Below are 18947 nucleotides of genomic sequence, written 5' to 3' on the forward strand. Positions count from 1 at the left end.
TTGAGATTTCATTTCCTTGACTTCACCTTGAAGATCAGGAATTGAAGGTTTAGAAACTTTTGAAAATTCCTTTTGAGCACGACGAAGAATATTTGTAAGATTGATATCATCAAAATTTTCTTTTGATGTAGAGGAGGTTAAAGATGAAAATTTTTCTTTGAGTTTAGGATTATCGATCCTGTCAATGATATTTTGAACTATTTCTTCTTCTCCTGTTAAGACATTTATAGTTTTACAACCACAAATTTCTTTATCATTTGAAGAAGTACAAGAGTCAGAATTTTGAGTAGATTCATAATCAGAATCATCTTGATTGAAAAAAACTTGTTCTAATTCTGAGTTAGACTCATTATCAGAACTAGACTGAATAAGATTGAGAAGTTGAGTTTTAGTATCTTCATCAACTTGAAGAGTACTGATTTTTTCTTTGAGAGGACATCTATTAGAGTAATGACCAGTTTTGTTACATTTCCAACATGTAACTTTTGAATTTTTCTTTTGAAAATCTTTTGAAAATTTTCTTTTAGAAAATTGTTTTCTTTTTGAAAATTTCTTTTTATGGAAATTTTCTTCAGGAAAGTATTTTCTTTTTGAAAATTTCTTTTTATAAGATATTTTTCTAGATTTTGAAGAAGGGGGTAAGATTTTCTCAAATCCATATTGTTCACAGAATGATCCTAACTCATTTTGAGATTGAGCCTTTTCTGCTTTCAATTTAGATTTAAGTTTTAAATCATTACATAAATTGAGAGCTTCCTTATTAATGAAATTAATAATTTCACCATAAGTAAGGTATTGAAGATCATTATTTTCTTCTAAAATTGAATTTTTGACTTTTTCAGCAAAAAGTTTTGGAAGTCCTGAAATGAATTTTTCTTTCCAAAAGGATTGTTGACAATCTTCTCTTTGCATGATACGTGTTAAAAACATATCTTTATACCATCGAAAATCTTGAAGTTTTGGACATCTTAAATTCATAAGAATATCATTTTGAAATTGGATATAATTTTTTGGAGTACCTATAAAATGTTTGATAATAGCTAATCCAAGAACAGAATAACTATCATTAATGGGTTCTCCATTTTCATTTGTAATAATACTATTGTTTTCATCACGTTTAACAGCAGAAAAAATAATATTTTTTGAAGTAGATGAGAGATAATTCTCCCACCATTGACCAAGTTGTCCCGTGAATCCAAGAACAATATTATTAGTAGCTTGAAGCCTTGTAGCTCCTTTTGCCAAAAAGGTTTTGTAACAAATAGTCATTTGTCCTAAAAGATTGATGATTTGGTGTTCAGTAAGACCATCAATGTTCCATTCCACACCGGAAGAACCATCGTATGATCTTTGAGGAGGCAACTTTTCTTCGAAAAGTTGATCTGGAAATGAAGGACGAGGATAAAATTTTGGAATATATTGATAATCAGAAGTTCTGAGTTTGTTGATCTGACTAAATTTTTTATCAGTAAATTGATTTTCGATTTCATCAAAATTGATTGTATTGATATTTTTTGAAACATGAAAATTTTTCAATTGATTGACAAGTTCTGAAAGAACTTCATTTTCTGTTGAAAGAGATTGAGTAGATTTTCCAAAAGTAGGAATAATATCATCGTTCTTGAAAATTGGAGATGATGAAGAAGGTTTTGAAATATTTTTATCCTTACTCTTACTGTCTCTATATTCTTTAAAAGAATCTTTTGGAACAGTAGAAGTTTCAGATTCGGAATTTGATTCAATACGATTAAGTTGAGAACAGACATATTGAAGAACAATATTTGTAAAATTGTTCTGAGCTTGAATATTTTTTATATCCTTAGCAACAACTTGAGATTCATCAAGTCGTTCTTTAGAATTGAGAACTCGTTTGAGTGGAGATGCAAGGATTTCAGTTTTACCATGGGTAAAAGAGATTTCTTGTAAAGGAGGATGAATTGATTGAAAAGTATTTCCATCAGGAGTTTTCCATGATTTTGAAGATGTTTTTGTAGTAAATACTTGAGATTTTTCTGGTTGTTTTCCAAAAACTTTGATTTGAATCCAATCATAAAAACTTAGTTCTGTAGAAGATTTAAAGTAATCTTCCCAAAATTGTTCTTTTTCTTTTGAAGAAAATTGATGTCTAAAGATTTTTCGAAAATTTTTAACCTAAATATTTTGATCATATTTAAACTCTTTTCTTCTATCAATCTCAGAAGAAATTACGTTACATTGATGATCAAAATCGGAATTTGAAGGAGGAACCATATCAGAAAGAGTAGGAGACTCTGGTTGCTCAGTGTCTTCTTCTTTTTCTTTAGGTTGATAAAAAGGATTTGGAATATTAGGAGTAAAATCTACTCCTTTGAAAGATGAAGAGGTAGAATTTCTTGAAGGTTGGAAAGAATTCTTAATTCTTTCTTCAGATCTGTATGATCTAGAAGAATTAGATCTTGAAATTCTAGATGAGGAACCTTGAAAGATAACTTTAGCTTTTCCATCAGAAAAAGTTAAAATTTCATTTGGAACTGAATTTGTTTGAGCTGGAACTGGAGCTTGAATATTATCAAAATTCCATTCTAAATTTCTGGATTGAAGATTCCAGGGAATTCTTTTAGGAATTTCGACACGTGAATGAAAAAGATTAACTTCAACCAAAAGACTTTCTTCTTTTGGAGAAGATCTAAGAGCACCGATATTAAGTTGAGTATTCATAAGTTTGTAATAAATCCTGTAAATAATAGCAAAGGCATTTGAACGACTATCAAACTCAAGATTTCGAGTTTGAATATGAAGATTTAGAGCGTTTAGAACTGCTCCATCTGAAAGTTTTATTGAGAAATTTGGATAACAATTTGAAAAAATTGGACCACTTTCAAGATTTGATTCAAGAAGTGAAAGCAGAGAATTTTTGAAATTGAGATGTCTCTTATCTCTGAGAGTGATAAGAATTGGAATGTCTAAACCAAGCCTAAACAAAGGTTTAACAGCAATTTGAACTAAACCAACATGAAGATATTTGAATCTTTTTCTATGAGATTCAATTGATTCTTTTGAAAATAAATTAATGAATACATTTGAACTATTAATTGAAACAGTTTGTTCAAAGGTTTTGATAACATAATTTTGAGTAAAATCAAATTTTCCTATTTCGTAGATAGAATGTTTATCTATCTTTGGAATATTCCAATTTTGAAGTTGTTGTTCAATTTTTGCAATTTGAAGTTCATTTGAATTAAAATCATTTGATGCAGATGCAGATGTATTTGATGCATTATCAGCTTCTTCTTCATTTTGAAAAACATTTGTTCTATTTTCATTTTGATTTTTTGATCTATTTCTAGATCTAGATCTCCTTAGCCAATTAGAAACCGAAGACATAATTGAAAAAATGAAATCAAGTTAAAATTACACAATAAAAACAGTAAAATAGGATAGATTGGTTTTTACCAAGCCTACAAACGGGACCACCCAACGGGACCACCTAACACGGCTGACCAACGTCTACAGGGCTGACCAACGTCTATTCAGCAGACATCCAGGAATTCAAACCAATTTGAACCTATTGAACAGTGCCTATAATGTAAGATTTAAACTAATCTCACTTGTTCACTTATGGCTCTGATACCATAATAGACTCAGGGGAGTGTGTATATATATATATATATATAGGTATAATATAGAAATAAAGAATAATAAAAATAATTATATGGTGAGGAATTCTATTCTTTGATTAGTATTTTGTTGGTGTAGACATATATTTGGTCGATGAATTGTCATTAAAATCTTATTTTTGTTGCCAGGAAAATTGAAAATTTCATATTTTAGTCTTTGGAATCTTTTGGAATTCGGAACTAATCGAAAGTAAATAAAAGACAGAAAATAGAAATGCTTTAGAAGCCTTTGTTCACATTTGTGAAATTACCTATTTTGATATCCAACATACAATAGAGTTAAAGCATAAATGATGTAAGTATTAGCCTACATACATCATTTGTCAACAAGAATGTGCTTGACAATTTTCAAATAAAATTATACTAACGAAGAAAACAAAAGTCAATACTAATTCCATAGTAAAAATAGGAATGCCTTAGAAAATAGAAACGTCTTCATTAGTATTGTTAACATTTTTCATTACTATTGTTGACATTTATGAAATTACTACTTTGCTATCCAACCATACAAAAGAAATAATGTAAGTATTAGCTACAGACATCATTTGTCAACAACAAAGTGCTTGACACTTTCCAAATAAAATTACTAACGAGGAAAACAAAAGTCAAGACTAATCCTAATAAAAAATAACAAAACAAATACTTCAATCATGATTTTTTTAATCTATCTTTTGTTTTGGAACCAAAAGTTCTGTGCGAGACACATCCAAATTGTTGTTTCATCACATGGAACATTCCCTTCATTCGAAGATCTGAAGAGGGCTCTCTTGGTTGGAGGCGACAAATTCTCTTCAGAGTCTAAAGAGTGTGTGTAGATACCTTTCCCGCGTGATGTACCTATACTTTTAACATTAACATTTGCTTGGTTTTTTCTCTTGGACTTGTCTGGTCTAGATCTATGACAGAGATGATGTCAAATCTATAGCTTGATGAATTAGGCTCAGTTTGGAATGCTTTTAGGTAGAATGTTCGTTGAGTACTCTGCATTTTCTTGACGACATTTTCAAAGTATGTTTTTTGTGAATTCTGTATGTTAATGTTGATTCATCAATTAATATTGCTTGAACAACATGTTTTAGCACTGCAAAATGTTGAAGTTACATTAAAATTCTTACAGAATTGGTTTGCTCCATCAAAGATTGTGCACTTATAAATAAGAATTTCTAGGCTGCTTCACCAATTGCACTTGCATTAAGCAAGCCTGTGACATCTTACAACTACACATATGCTCGAGCCCTAAAATGTATTTGGTATACACTCACAAATGATCAAAACAATTAAAGAAGGTATGTATATCCATATAATAAAGTAAAATATACCAATGAATAGCTTTAGAGTTTAAATTCTTGCAAAAAATACAGAGATAAGTTTCTCCAAAATTAGCATTTGATTTTCTATAACAGTTGTTGCAAGCCATGTACGAAGATTTGTTATCAATTTTATCTGTAATTGCCGTGCCATTTACCCAATAAAAATTCTGCTGTGTCAAAACAGAGCTGAAATAAGGAATATGTATGTACAATTTTTTATATGTATATAAAACTTGTCATAAATATCATTATCGCTAAGAGACGTCCTTGAAGATTTTGAATATGAGTGAATTTACTTTGCATGGGTGGAGAAAGATCTGTGGGGCTTCTTTCCATGTATGATTTTTTCAATACCAAATCATCTATTTTAATTGAATTTTCTTTGACCCTAGTAAATGTAGTAAATAAGGTGAAATAACCTCAAGACATTTAGAACAAAATTAGTAAACGTGGATAGTAGTGATAGTGGCTAGAGATGTGGGAATAGGAAAAAAGAATAACAAAAAAAAAATCAATTTATTCTATATACCATTCCATCATCTTTTTTACTTTGATGAAAGGTGTATTTATGAAGTAAGTTGTATGGACTTTTGTGGACAATTTCAAACCTGCATACATGTGCAAACTATCAAATATATATGTTATAGTATATGCTGATATAATGTAATGTAAAACATACCAGCAACTAAACACATAACACATACCAAAGAAAAGACGTAACTCTGAGATGTGTTGCAAAGATGACTGGTTTTCTCTCAATATTCTCCGCTATTACTACACATTCTCTATCAACAAAGGAATCCCAAAGTGTAAGCATCATTGTTTTGAAATTTTTGTCCAGAAGCAATACATCATGTACCCATGTTTGGTTGCCATCTTTTGATTGAATCATTCGTTTAGGCGTCGTATTAATTGCAACCGCGAGTATATCTGAAAATATAAATTTTAAAATGACTCTCTACTTATTTTTCTAAATATAATAACTAATAAATAATTCAAGATAACATATCATGGAATAACAAAAAAATATGCATTTCTTACTTATATCAGCATCTGTATTCATATACTCTTCTACTTCAAGAAAAGCTGTCAGCTGAGATGTTAAAAAAAACAAATTCCAGATTATCTTTATTTAGTTCAACAAGACGAGTTTGTCCAGATATACTCCAGTGATAAGATCTTATCGAATATTTGTAGTTTCCCGTATTATTCTTCTCATAGGCTTTTGAAATGGCATATGTTTTCCCCAAAACAAGTTGATCCTCAAAAGCACTAATATTGGAATCATATAAGATAGCTTGGATAGTATTTCCCTGGAAAATGAAAATGAAAAACGATAAGAAATTTCTTTTCTGATTATATATGAATGAGAAGTCTTAATCGTTTTAGTTTTGAAGTTGAAGCCAACTTTCTAACTAACAATAAGAAGAGTTACCTGAGTATCCATCAACACCAGATGTTGATATCTTCCATTGCCTTGTTTAGAAGGTTTTGGTGATTGTTTTTCGACAACAATGACCTTGGCTTTCCACTTCTCGTTGTTTGAGACAATTTCTGGTATGAGTTTGTATTCTTCTTCCACTTTATCTAAATCTAAAATAAATAATATATCAAATGCAGTCGGAGTAGAGCAGAAGATTTATGAGGATGATAATCTCAGAAGGGAAATGAAATGGTTTAAATAAATATAGTATAATTTGTCAAAGTTTTAAACAAAAATTAGATAAAACCGGTGAAATATGGCCAAGTAAGTTAGTTGATTGATTAACCTGAAATTTTTATTAAGTATATTATATAAAAGTACATTCTAGAGTATAATGTATGGGAATGGATTTGTCTGTGTATGATGAAATGTGTAAGTATATGGATACAGAGTAATGTATGGGAATGGATTAGTTTGGTACGATAAAATTTGTAAAGTATGAGATAGCAAAAAAATATGTATACCAGTATGGTAAAGGAATGGCAAACAACTCACGACAGTAAACAATTAATAATAATTAATTATTTAGTAAACAATAATTTCAATAAAAAAAGAGAAAAATTTGCTCCGCACAGTATGGAGGACTTGCCGAAGTTGCTTTGCACTGTGTGGAGCATTAAAAAGGGAAAAAAAATCACTCTTGTGTGTAAGGAAAATGAAATGGTTTAAAGTTAAAAAAAAAAATTAGATAAAATCGGTGAAGTATGACAAGTTATGTATAAGTACACTCTAGAGTATAATGTATTGAAATGGATTAGTCTGAATGAAATTTGCAAGTATATAAGTACATAGTAATGTATGGGAATAGATTAGTTTACGCAAGCCAAAAAAAATATGTATACCAGTATGGGGAAGGTGTAAAATTCAAAGGTGGAGGTATGACAAGTAGCTCATGACATAAACAATTAATAACAAATAATAATTTAGTAAATAATAATTTCAATCCAAAAAAAAAAACACAAGGAAAAAAAATCTAAAAGAAAAGGAAAAAAATTTGCTCCACATTGTACGGAGCAAATGCTCCTCACACTTGCTCCTCAAGCCTGTACGGAGAAACTCCAACAAGTGCTTCGCACTATGCGGAGTATTTCCTTCCTTTTTTTATTTACTAAATTATTAATTTTTAATTGTTTAATAATTGTTTTACTGAGTAATCAAATAATTTGAACGACATATTAGCTAATTTTTTTGTTTTGCAATCTTAATCATAGCAAAGTTCCTCCGCACTTAACCATAACAAAGTTGCTCCACACAGTGTGGAGCATTCTAGTTAGTGCTCCGCACTGTGCGAAGCATTTGCCCTTTTTTTCCTCTTTTTTTGTGATTTAAATTATTAATTATTTACTTTGTCAGTAAACAAACAATTGATTGCCATATTAGACCATATCAAACCAATTGGACAGTTTTATTGTATAACTAAACTATTATTTTGTTAATTACATAAAATTATACTTTTATTTCTTCTTAATCTCATTAGTCATTATTATTATTATTATTTTTTCAATCTACCATTTAGCACTTTACATCTTAGTAATAAAATTCATTTTTAATCAAATCTAGCAAATCTAGTAGACGTATCTAAAAAATAATCCCCAGAAGAGTGTTTGTCTGTTTGTTCATTTCTTACTTTGTCTATTTTTATATTCTTACCCCTTGAAGTTGTTGTCAAATCTTCTCTCAAAAAAGGACAAGTATTGTTTAGTTTAAAAAGTTTCTCATACCATTTCTTCATACGTAACCAATTTACATATCTTTACCTATACCTACCAAGCTTTCCTGAAAAAAATCAGGTTTAATCTAGTGTTTCTTTCTTGATTCTTTCACTACAATTGTTTCAAAATAAATTCGTAGTTATAAATGATATATAATTTTCAATCTTTAATTGTGTTCAAAATCATACATACTCTAGTTTATCAACACAAAAATGGATTTGCCACATAGTTTCTTCAAAATTATCGATGTTTCACTAAATCATAACATCCGTTTGGTAAGTTATATAATAATATCTTCTTTCATATTTGTATGAATATTTTATTTACTGCCTATATTTTTTTTATATATGTGGATGCTTCTTACATCTTTTATCAATTGCTAGAGACAGGAATTAGGTAATAGAATATGATTAACTTCGTATGATGGTATAATTGTAACAATACAGCTACAAACAATCGATGGAGAAATATATTAGACTAATGGATGTGAGCAATTTTTTTACTATCATAACTTACAGAATGGTTTTGTTGTAGTATTTGAATATAATGAAAATTCCACGTTCAATATGAGGATATTTGATCATTTTAAATCAGAGGTTACATATGGCTCTGATGTTGAAGAAGACGAGGCTTTACATCTAAATAATTCTACATTCGAAGTAACGATGACGCTCAATCAGAACAACCATTGAGAAATTGTAGGCTATCTTTAATATATCATTCTATATTTACATTTTTCACATTATTTTAATATTAATATCAACATTCATATTTTTTCGAAGTTTATACCAGGAAGGTTTGCAAGACACTATCTACCAGGATATGTGCGAAATGTTCGGCTCCATTCAAAGACCAAACGGTGTGGTGCGCTGTCTTATTATAGGTTGGGCCAATTTTTTGACAGAGAAGGAACTACAAATCGGAGATACATGCGTATTTGAATTATTAAATAGCGAATCTCCAATGTTCATGGTTTACAAAAAAAAAACCACAACGATGGAACTCTAACTCGTCAATGAAACTTTTCACACCAATAATGTTTAATATTTATGTTTATCCATTTCACTTTTTCGTTAATTATCTTAAATTATCGCATAAAAATTTTCATAGAAATTACACTTTTTTCCTTTCTTTACAATTCAAAAATCCTACAATGTTTCTAACTAAAACATAACATTCTCTTATATATTAATACATCTATGGTTACATCAACATACACACTCACACACACACACACACACACACATAGTTACACTAATACGCTGTATGATGGATTCACCTTGAAGAAAATGCTTTCAAGTAGAATGAACCTGTGTGTTTTGTAATAATATCACTTACCGTAGGAATATATTTACATAGAAATATAATTATGGAATGGTAAAATGATTAAGTCAAGTTAAAAAACTTACAGAAGTGGTTTCCAAAAATGGTTTCCTCCATCTCTATCCAAACTTTTAAATATCAGCTTTACCAATTGTATTCACATTAACCAAGCGACATCTGACAGCTACACAAACTAAAATGAATAACAAATGACCATTAGTAAATAGAAAAAAAGTAAGACAATTCAAAAAGTTATGTGTGATTAATACTTGTATTTAGAAAATATAAAGCATGACGACTAATTAATATATTTTTGGAAAGAATAACTTCAAAAATCCTTTTTGCAAAGATACCATTTTGCAAAATCAATATTTCATCATAACAATCAGAAGTCAAGTCCAGATTTGTTATTAATTTTGTGTTTGTAATAACAAATATAATCAATAAAGAATTATAACAAATAATTAAGAATATACTTTAGAAATCTTCATCAGCTGAAGATTCCAATATTTCCCGTGAACTAAATTCAAGATTTCATGATAGACAATATTTTTGGTATAACAAGTATGTGACTTATTTTTGACAAAAGGTTTCATCAGAACTTTTATATTTTCGCTTGTTCTAGCTCGGGACAATGCAACATACAATTAGCCATGGGAAAATACAGGTTCTAGAAAATATAAGCCAACAAAATCTAGAGTTTGACCTTAAGATTTGTTAATGGTCATTGCAAAACATGGACGAATTAGAAATTGAGTTCTTTTAAATGATATAGAGTGTTTATCGCCTTCAAGAGGATGAATGGAACTCTAGGTAAAAATACTTGATTTCCACGATATTTTCATGTCTCAATTTTAGCCAAGATAACATTCTGCTTAAAATCACGACAAATAAATTTAGTCCCATTGCATAGACCTTCTGCGGGATTAATATTTCTGAACAACATAATTGGACAAATTTTTTTTTTCAATATGAATTCATGTGGAAGTATATCGTTTGAAACTAGACTATTCAAAAAATCTTCATCAATAAATCCTTTACTTTTATCAATCATTTCATCAAAACTAAAATATGTAACTTTCTCTCCCTGAATTTCTTTAAGCAACATATTGTTTATTAAATCTACATATTTCATTTTTTAGGGTTAAAATAATTTTATTCATCATAATATGTAGGTTGTCTCCATATGTCTGGAAATTGGAAAACACAATGTCAATTAATTCCTTCAATGATTTAAATCCATCTTCAAAATTGATGGTAATATCTTCAGGAAGTGCAATCATTTGGCATGAATGTGTTCTCTCTATTCCATTCCCAAATTTCAGCAAATATTCACAGCATGACGGATCTAATTTAGCTCTCATATTTTTTACTAATGCTAGCTGTGTAAAAGAACGCCATAATGCGAAAAAACTAAACTTGCCTTCATTATATCGTCTTTTATTCCTCTTTGTACTACTGGTAAAATTTGTCGAAAATCTCATCCACACACAATGACTTTTCCACCAAATGGTAATTGACAATCAGTAATGTCTCTTACATTTTATCTAAAGCCTCAAAAGTATATTTATGAACCATTGATGTTTCATCCCAGATTATTAACCTAGTCAATGGTAAACGTTTACCAAGCGCAGACTGTTTACTCACCGAACAACGCATATCACAACTCACTTTTAGCGGAATTTTGAATCTTGAATGTCCTGTTCTACTAGCCGATAATAGAGATGCAGCTACTCCTGATGATGCCGTTTCTAGTGCGATAAGATTTCGAGATCGTACACCAAAAAGTAATGTCTTGTACAAATATGTTTTTTCAGTGCCTCCTGGGCCATTAATAAAAAACATTCCACTCTTATCATTTAAAACACAATCCAAAATAGTATCATAAGTATTTTGTTGCTCTTTATTTAAACTCTTACTATAATGTACGTCTGACTGAAAATTAATATTGGTTGTTTCTTCGGCAATCATGGTTTCAAAGATATCATCATCATTCACAGATAAATCAAAATCTACCAAGTAAAAATCAATTATACTCTTACCAACACTTTCTAAGAAAGAATTTATACAGTGTAAATCTTCCATCTTAGCACTTTGTTGTGTGAAACCTTTATGTAAATAATCTTCTATCATGAAATCCTTAAATTTATTCCGTAAATTCATTTGTTTTGTAGAGCAAGATAAACTTAATACATTGGCAAATAGTCGTCGCAGTAATATGGGCATTTGGTAAGCAACTGCCTCAAATAAACACATCTCAAAATAGCTATTTTCACTAAGAAGATCATGGGAAAGTACTGCTTCACAATAAGTAGATAAAACAATACCATTGACTGCTTTTTAATCTTCAAAAGATTTTGACTCTCTAATATGATGTAACAAAACTCTTAAAAAATACCTCTCACCTTCACATGGATTAGCACTATTCTACCAATAATATCTTTGCTTTTCTAGGACTCCAAATTCGCATGGATGTATCCCATACGAAATAGGTTGGAAATTCTTTATACAATAGAGTTTTTACCTTTTCATTTGAAATATTCATTTTAAAGAATTCTGTTAACATTGTTCGGTGAACAAAATCCTTATTTATAACCTTTGATAAATCATCTGTCTCATTGTATGTAACCGTTTGAGCATCTTTAGTATATAACTGTAAAAAAATTACTGTAGGAGATATATCAAATAAATCAAAACTAAATATCCTCCACATAACTTCAGGTGGAGATATCCATCTAGCTGTTTGATAGTTTGAAATCTCATCAACGAATTGTTCGTTTGTTTCTTTATCTAAAGTAAAATGAATGCGGCCATGTCTCTTATACACATACTTGTATAGATATTTAACAACTTTAACAGAAGAACATACCTCCACATTAATGTGACAATCATATTTAGCTAAAATGTAAGGATTATACGGTACAACCCATCTATTATCCAACATACACCCTCTTACTTTAACACTTACACCATCATTGCGACGCTTGCAAAGTGGGTAGGAATCATTACCCAAAGAAGTATTTTCAACATAATCTCTCGAATATTTATTTTTACACACAAAATTCTTTTTCATACAAACATTCTTAAGATTCAAATTCCTACAAGGACCATGCATCATATGTTTTAAAATAGTAGCATACAGGTAAGGGTTTTTTTTGTCTGATATTTCTGATGAGACAATTTCATTGACTTGTACATAGTTTCGGATCTTAGAATTTCGTTTAAATATAAGAAGAAAATGTGCGTGAGGTAATCCTCTTTTCTGGAATTCAATCACATAAGCATGTGCAGCAATAGGATCCAACAACTTTCTCTTAACCAAATCTGCCTTCAATTCCTCAAACTTGGCACAAAATATTCTTACTAACAAACCTGGCCTATTCTGTATTTCATCACTGTGTTTCAATTCACATTTTATTTCAGGCCAATTTGGATTACACCTTATTGTCAAAAACATATCAGGTTTACCATATCTCTGAACTAAAGACATTGCATCCATATATCTTTTAGTTATGTTCCTAGGACCCCCAACAAAATTAGAAGGCAACAATAATGATCTACCAATTTTATAACCTCTATTCTCACTATTTTGTACACTATCTACAATTCCCTAATATAGTTCAGCTCTTATAACCTTTTGGTTATTACTAAAGTAGTCTAATCTCGCTGTTTCAATTTTCACATACATATCCACAACATATTGCTATAAAAGTCTGCCAACATATAAAAGAACACAATTATATACACACCTGATTTGAAGCTTATAACAATAATATTCCCGACATGATACAGTTATTCATTTTTTTTGCCTTAAAAACTGTAAGAAAGAAAAGAATATATCAACAAAAACTTCATTCACTAAATGCAATTACTAAGATAAATAAATTAGTTTAATTCTATTACTAAAATTGTTTATCATAGTCTTTTATTTCCAATAATTGATCCGCACAATGGACATGATTAATTTCTATTAAATTCTGACAAACCAGAGCTTGTGAAACACTTACATTCACCTTTTCAATACTTTCATAACATCCAGGTTCTCCATACATGAAAAGTAGTGATTATTGGGTAGGATCATAACAACCATAATAGTATTGAACTTTATATGCATTACCTAAATCTCCATAAATTAATAAATCCTGACCTCTAGTATTTGTAGATGGGTGATTATCAACCCAAACTAATGCCACTTGTTGTGATGTTGGCAAGTTATATATTCTTCGATCAACACCAGGATTAGACTTCAGTAAATTACAATATGATTCTAAATCACTAACTTCACGTAATGATCGGAAAAACTTTGAATAGGGATTTTTGTTTAGAACATCTATCAACTTTCTCAAAGTAAACTCACAAAATTTGTCAGAAGTAATCAGTCTATTACAAATTTCATTTTCAGTATCATAGAAGTATAACTGTAAATACATTAGATTCTCATTTTTTGGCACAAGTGAGTTTATGAAATGGTGTACTTGTCCTTGAACTCTGAAAGTATATATACATTTATTATTCTTACACGATTCTTTGTCATACTTAACATCAAACGAAGTAAATGCAAAATGATTGTTATAATTACGAACAACCTTTTTAAAAGCTACAGCCTCTTCAGATGTGGAGGTAAATAAATCATACGTTTTAGGAGGTATATCATGTAACTGTAATTTGACATTTCCATCACAACAACATAATCATTTGCTTTCTCTATAGAATTTTGTAGCACCACAATGATCACAAATTTTAGAAGATGACAAAGCATAAGGTTGATGAGGACTACTTCCTTTACCAATTTTTCTGCATATTCAACACTCACACTCACGTCCCCTGATTCTCCTAATTCAAACGTTGATTAGCATAACCTACAAGAAAAAAGAAAAAAATTTTGAAAAAAAGGAAATTGTAAGGAAAAAAGCATTCCATATAAATAAACTAAACATAATTGTATATAAAAAATGACCCAACAAAATCTATAAAAAAAATCTCCGAAGAATTCGCAAAGATTAATTGATCTCTGCGAACTATGCGGAGTGCGGAGGAGTCTTCGGAGTATTTTCTGTAAAAAAAAACACAGCCAATAAACAAATACAACAAATACAAGCACAACAACATGATAAACTAAAAACTATAGAAACGCAAACACGAACAACTTTTTTAAAAGATGTAGAATTAAATAAATTATACTAAAAATCTTTTCATCACAACAACAAAAGCCTCTGCTTTCTCTATAGAATTTTGTAGCAGGGGAATGAGCACAAATTTTAGAAGATGGCAAAACATAAGTATTTCCTTTACCAATTTTATTTGCATATTCAACACTCACACTTATTCTCCTTATTCAAAATGTTGATTAGCATCACGAAAGAAAGAAAAATTGAAAAAAAAGGAAATTGTAACGAAAAAAGCATTCCATATAAATAAATTATATTATATAAAAAATGACCGCTATAAAAAAAAAAATAAATATCTCCAAATAGTTTGCAGAGATCAATTCATCTCTCTGAACTGTGCGAAGAGACCACTCTTCCCTCCGCACTCTTCGTACACTCTCCGCACAGTGCGGAGTTTTCAAATTTTTTCTGAAAAAAAACAACCAATAAACAGATTAAAACACAACAAAGATTGACAAACTAAAAACTACTGATAAACTAAACATAATTATTATATAAAAAAATAACTTCAAATTTAGCTTGTTCAAACTGCTAAGAAAAAAAAATTAGTAGGTTGATTTCTCCGAAATGTGCAGAGAGTTCTGAACTCACGTGCCATCTCTCCGTGCCACCTGATTTTTTTTTCGACAAAATCTGATTAAAACAAATATAAGCACAAAAAAAAAGCATAAACACTACTAAATATCAACCTATTAAACTCAAGGTCCTTAGACGTCGATCAGAATGAACTGCAGAATGAGGTTGCACTTCATGCATCAGATTTTTTAGTTGAAGATTTTCAATGCACGTCTGCTTTCTCTTTCTTTCATAAGCTCGTCTATTCTTAAACCAATCACCAACATTTTTTTTCAGAAATAGCAGGATTATATAGCGATAAGGTGGAGACTATATGTAGAATTTTTGCATTATTTGGACTTTTATTTCCTCCATCAAATATGCATCGAAAAAAATCAATCTCTGTAAATGTAGGTATCCAACGTTGTTGTCTTCCCATGCCGACAGCAAGCTAAAAAGTTTAAATAAAAAAGAATCAACGTTGAAAGCTTTGAAGATAAAGTAATAATATCTGGAATGTGGTCCAACAAAAACAGAATTCACCAAAACGAAAAAAAAATAGAAATAAAGATATCAATAAAAAGGAAAATATAGAGTATGGTATGGTCGTGGGAGTACGGTTAGCATGGTTGTCAGCATGATCGCAAGTATGAATAGAAAAAAAAAAGAGGAAAAAAATAGTGTGAACAGTAAAATGGGATTGCTTTACTATTGTATCTACAGTTGCATCCATTCATCTTTTTAATAGAAGTCAGGAAAAAAAAGTATTTAACCGCATTTCCTTTTTTTTTTTTTTCCTTATAAGAATCCCAGTCTCCCCCAACTCTTTTTAATATTCCCATTCCATTATATTCTCTCATCTTATCTTTTTTTTTTTTTTTCCCTTTTTATGAAGTAGAAGATCCATTTTTTTTATATAATGTATTTCAATAAATTTCATCGGTTTACCCTCTTTGGTCTCATAATTTTGTTTATTTTTTTATCGTGTGGGTCAATTGTGAAAGTTAATTTTGAGGAGCACTTACACAAATACGGAAATAGCCTATATTTTGTGGTAGTTATGAAAAAAATAATAATAAAGTTAAATTAAATGGTAATTAGTTATATTTGAACGTAAAATATACAGCCAAACTTAAAATCACTGACAATCCTAAAAAATCAACCTCCAAATTGGAAAAATCAAAGGTAAAAGATGAAATCTTCTTCAAATACACAAACAAAATTCGTTCATTCTTCAAAACTCTGGAAAAAGATTGAGATTACTTCAACAATGAAAGGTCTGAAAGAATATCAAGGAAATATTCATGTAATACACAAATAAAGTTACATGTGTGTGTGTGCGTACACACACACACACACACACACACACACACATATATATATATATATATATATATATATATATATATATAATTGGATTAGCTTTGAATATTGTTAATAAAATTGTTGTTGTTGGGATCTAGAGTAAGCTGATGTAAAGCTTGCGCAGGCTAACTATCTACTTTCATGCTTGGCAAATTTCAAAAAGGTAGTAGCTGATATTGGTTGCACCCCTTCAGCGCTCGTTACTGGTGACTTCAATTAAGTACCTGGAGATCAGTTTGATCGGTATTTTCCATATTCTATTACTAGAAGTTACATATCTCATCCATTACTTTGTCAATTGAGTTTATTTCACATTTTCTTACTGATATTGTAGTGATATAAGTAATTATTTTTAAAACTTCGCATTATACTTAATTTATAACATGATTATAGTAGAACAACACAACACAATTATTTGAATCAATTAAAATGATGCATTTAATGTGTTTGACAAAAGGAGAATGTGAAAAAGTGACAGAGAATGTGAAAAAGTGACATTCTTCGCTCTTATGTAAAAAAAAAAAATTGTCACAGTATCTCATTTGAACAGTTAATGACATCCATATATGTTCATTTTTGTAAATTTTAACATAAGAATTCAAACTTTGTTTTGTGTAAATACATATGAAAAGGAAAATTTTGAATTAATTAAATTGATCCATGTAAGGTCTTTGAAAAAATGAAAATATGAAAAGTAACATAATGTCACTTTTCTCTTCTGTCACTTTTTAGAAAAAAAAGTCACAGTATCTCATTTGATCAATGAACTATGTGCATACGTATTTACGTTTTTGAAAATTTTAACATATGAATTCAAACCTTATTTTATGTTAATACACATGAAAAAAGAAAAAAATTGGATCAATTAAATTGATAAATGCAAAGTAGTCGAGAAAAGGAGAATGTAAAAAAATAACACAATGTCACTTTATATGAAAAAGTAACATTCTGGCACCTTTTTTTTTTTTTTAAAAAAAAGGTCACAGTATCTCATTTGAGTAATTAACTATATGCATATGTGTTTGTTTTTTAAAATTTGAACATACTAATTCAAACATTGTTTTATGCTAATATACATGACAAAGAAAATTTTGAATCAATTAAATTGATGTATGCTAGGTGTTTGAGAAAAGAATAATATTCTGTTACGTTTCTGACAAAATTATATTACGCTATCACTTAAAAAAAAAATGTCTCCCATAATTTCTTTGTAATCCTTTTGTAGGGATGAATAAAATTAATGTCTTCATTTGTTATGGGAGTAAATGGACATAAGATAATGAATATGCAAGTGACAAAATGATTGGAATTATTGTCCTGCTAGATTGCACGTATAACAACTTGGAGTGTATAATATTTTCAGTGTTGAACTTAAATGCATCAGCGCAGAGACTAAAAACATGATATAGAGTGAAGAAAAAACTACCTTTGATGGAGATTTTAAATGATATTTTCTCTAACATTTTATTTAGAACTCACGAGGATGGATAAACAATCTTGTAAGCTTTCCATTGTGCATAGATGTGACAACCGTATTGAAAAGTCATAAAATTGAATTTGTTAATAACATACAATGTTTGGAGGCTGCTGATATTGAAGAAAATGATGGGATGCTTTTGTAAATCAATAACTGATTGACATCAGTTCAGAAATTACCTAATATCGAAAAATTTGCTATTGATGTATATAATATAGTATATAGTGAGTTGAAGAAACGACGAATAAATGATGAAGTGATATTATCTCAATAGTCACTATAGATGAAATTGCAAAAGATAATGTTCAGGAATAAGACATTGGTTTAGAGAAGTATTTCGATATACACAATAACTTTCAATTCAAGGTAAGCGAGTTGGACAAGAAAAAATGTGTTGAAGTGTATAGATGATAAGTGCAAATGGACTTTCAGGTAAGAGAATTCATCATGTACAAGTATATTTCAACAAAAACAACATATACTCTTGCAGATATTATATGTAACATGATGAATATGTATGGAGTATTGTTAAGTTATGAGAAAACTTGAAAATCGAAGGAGAAAGCATTAGAATTAGTGAGAGGAGATCCCTAAGAATCATATGAAAAGTTTCCAGAATTTTCGTACATGATAGAACAAACAAATCTCGGACCAGATATAAAAATTAAGATACATGAGGATAACAAATTCAAGTACCTCTTTATGGAATTGAGAGCATCTATTCAAGGGCGGAAGTACTGCAGACCCATTATAGTAATAGATGCTACATTCTTAAAAGAAAATTATGGTAGAACATTTTTCACTGCATCTACACAAGATGCTAACAACAATAACTTTATATTAGCCTTTGGAGTTGGTGATTTAGAAACTAATAATTCATGGGAATGGTTCTTAATTA

At 29.6% G+C, this 18947-nt stretch overlaps 1 protein-coding gene across 1 annotated transcript; it reads right to left on the reverse strand.

Moving 5' to 3' along the window:
- Positions 1-11020: 11020 nt before the first annotated feature.
- On the reverse strand, positions 11021-13914 carry LOC111365659. The gene is made up of 6 exons (XM_022986199.1): positions 13632-13914; positions 13471-13526; positions 13171-13197; positions 12009-13094; positions 11883-11889; positions 11021-11781 (listed from the first exon to the last, which is right to left on the reverse strand). The coding sequence occupies exons 1-6, from the start codon at positions 13912-13914 to the stop codon at positions 11021-11023; spliced, it is 2220 nt and encodes a 739-aa protein (XP_022841967.1).
- Positions 13915-18947: the final 5033 nt, after the last annotated feature.

Source organism: Olea europaea, chromosome 17, assembly GCF_002742605.1.
Source record: "Olea europaea var. sylvestris chromosome 17, O_europaea_v1, whole genome shotgun sequence".
In the NCBI taxonomy this organism is placed as follows: domain Eukaryota; kingdom Viridiplantae; phylum Streptophyta; class Magnoliopsida; order Lamiales; family Oleaceae; genus Olea; species Olea europaea.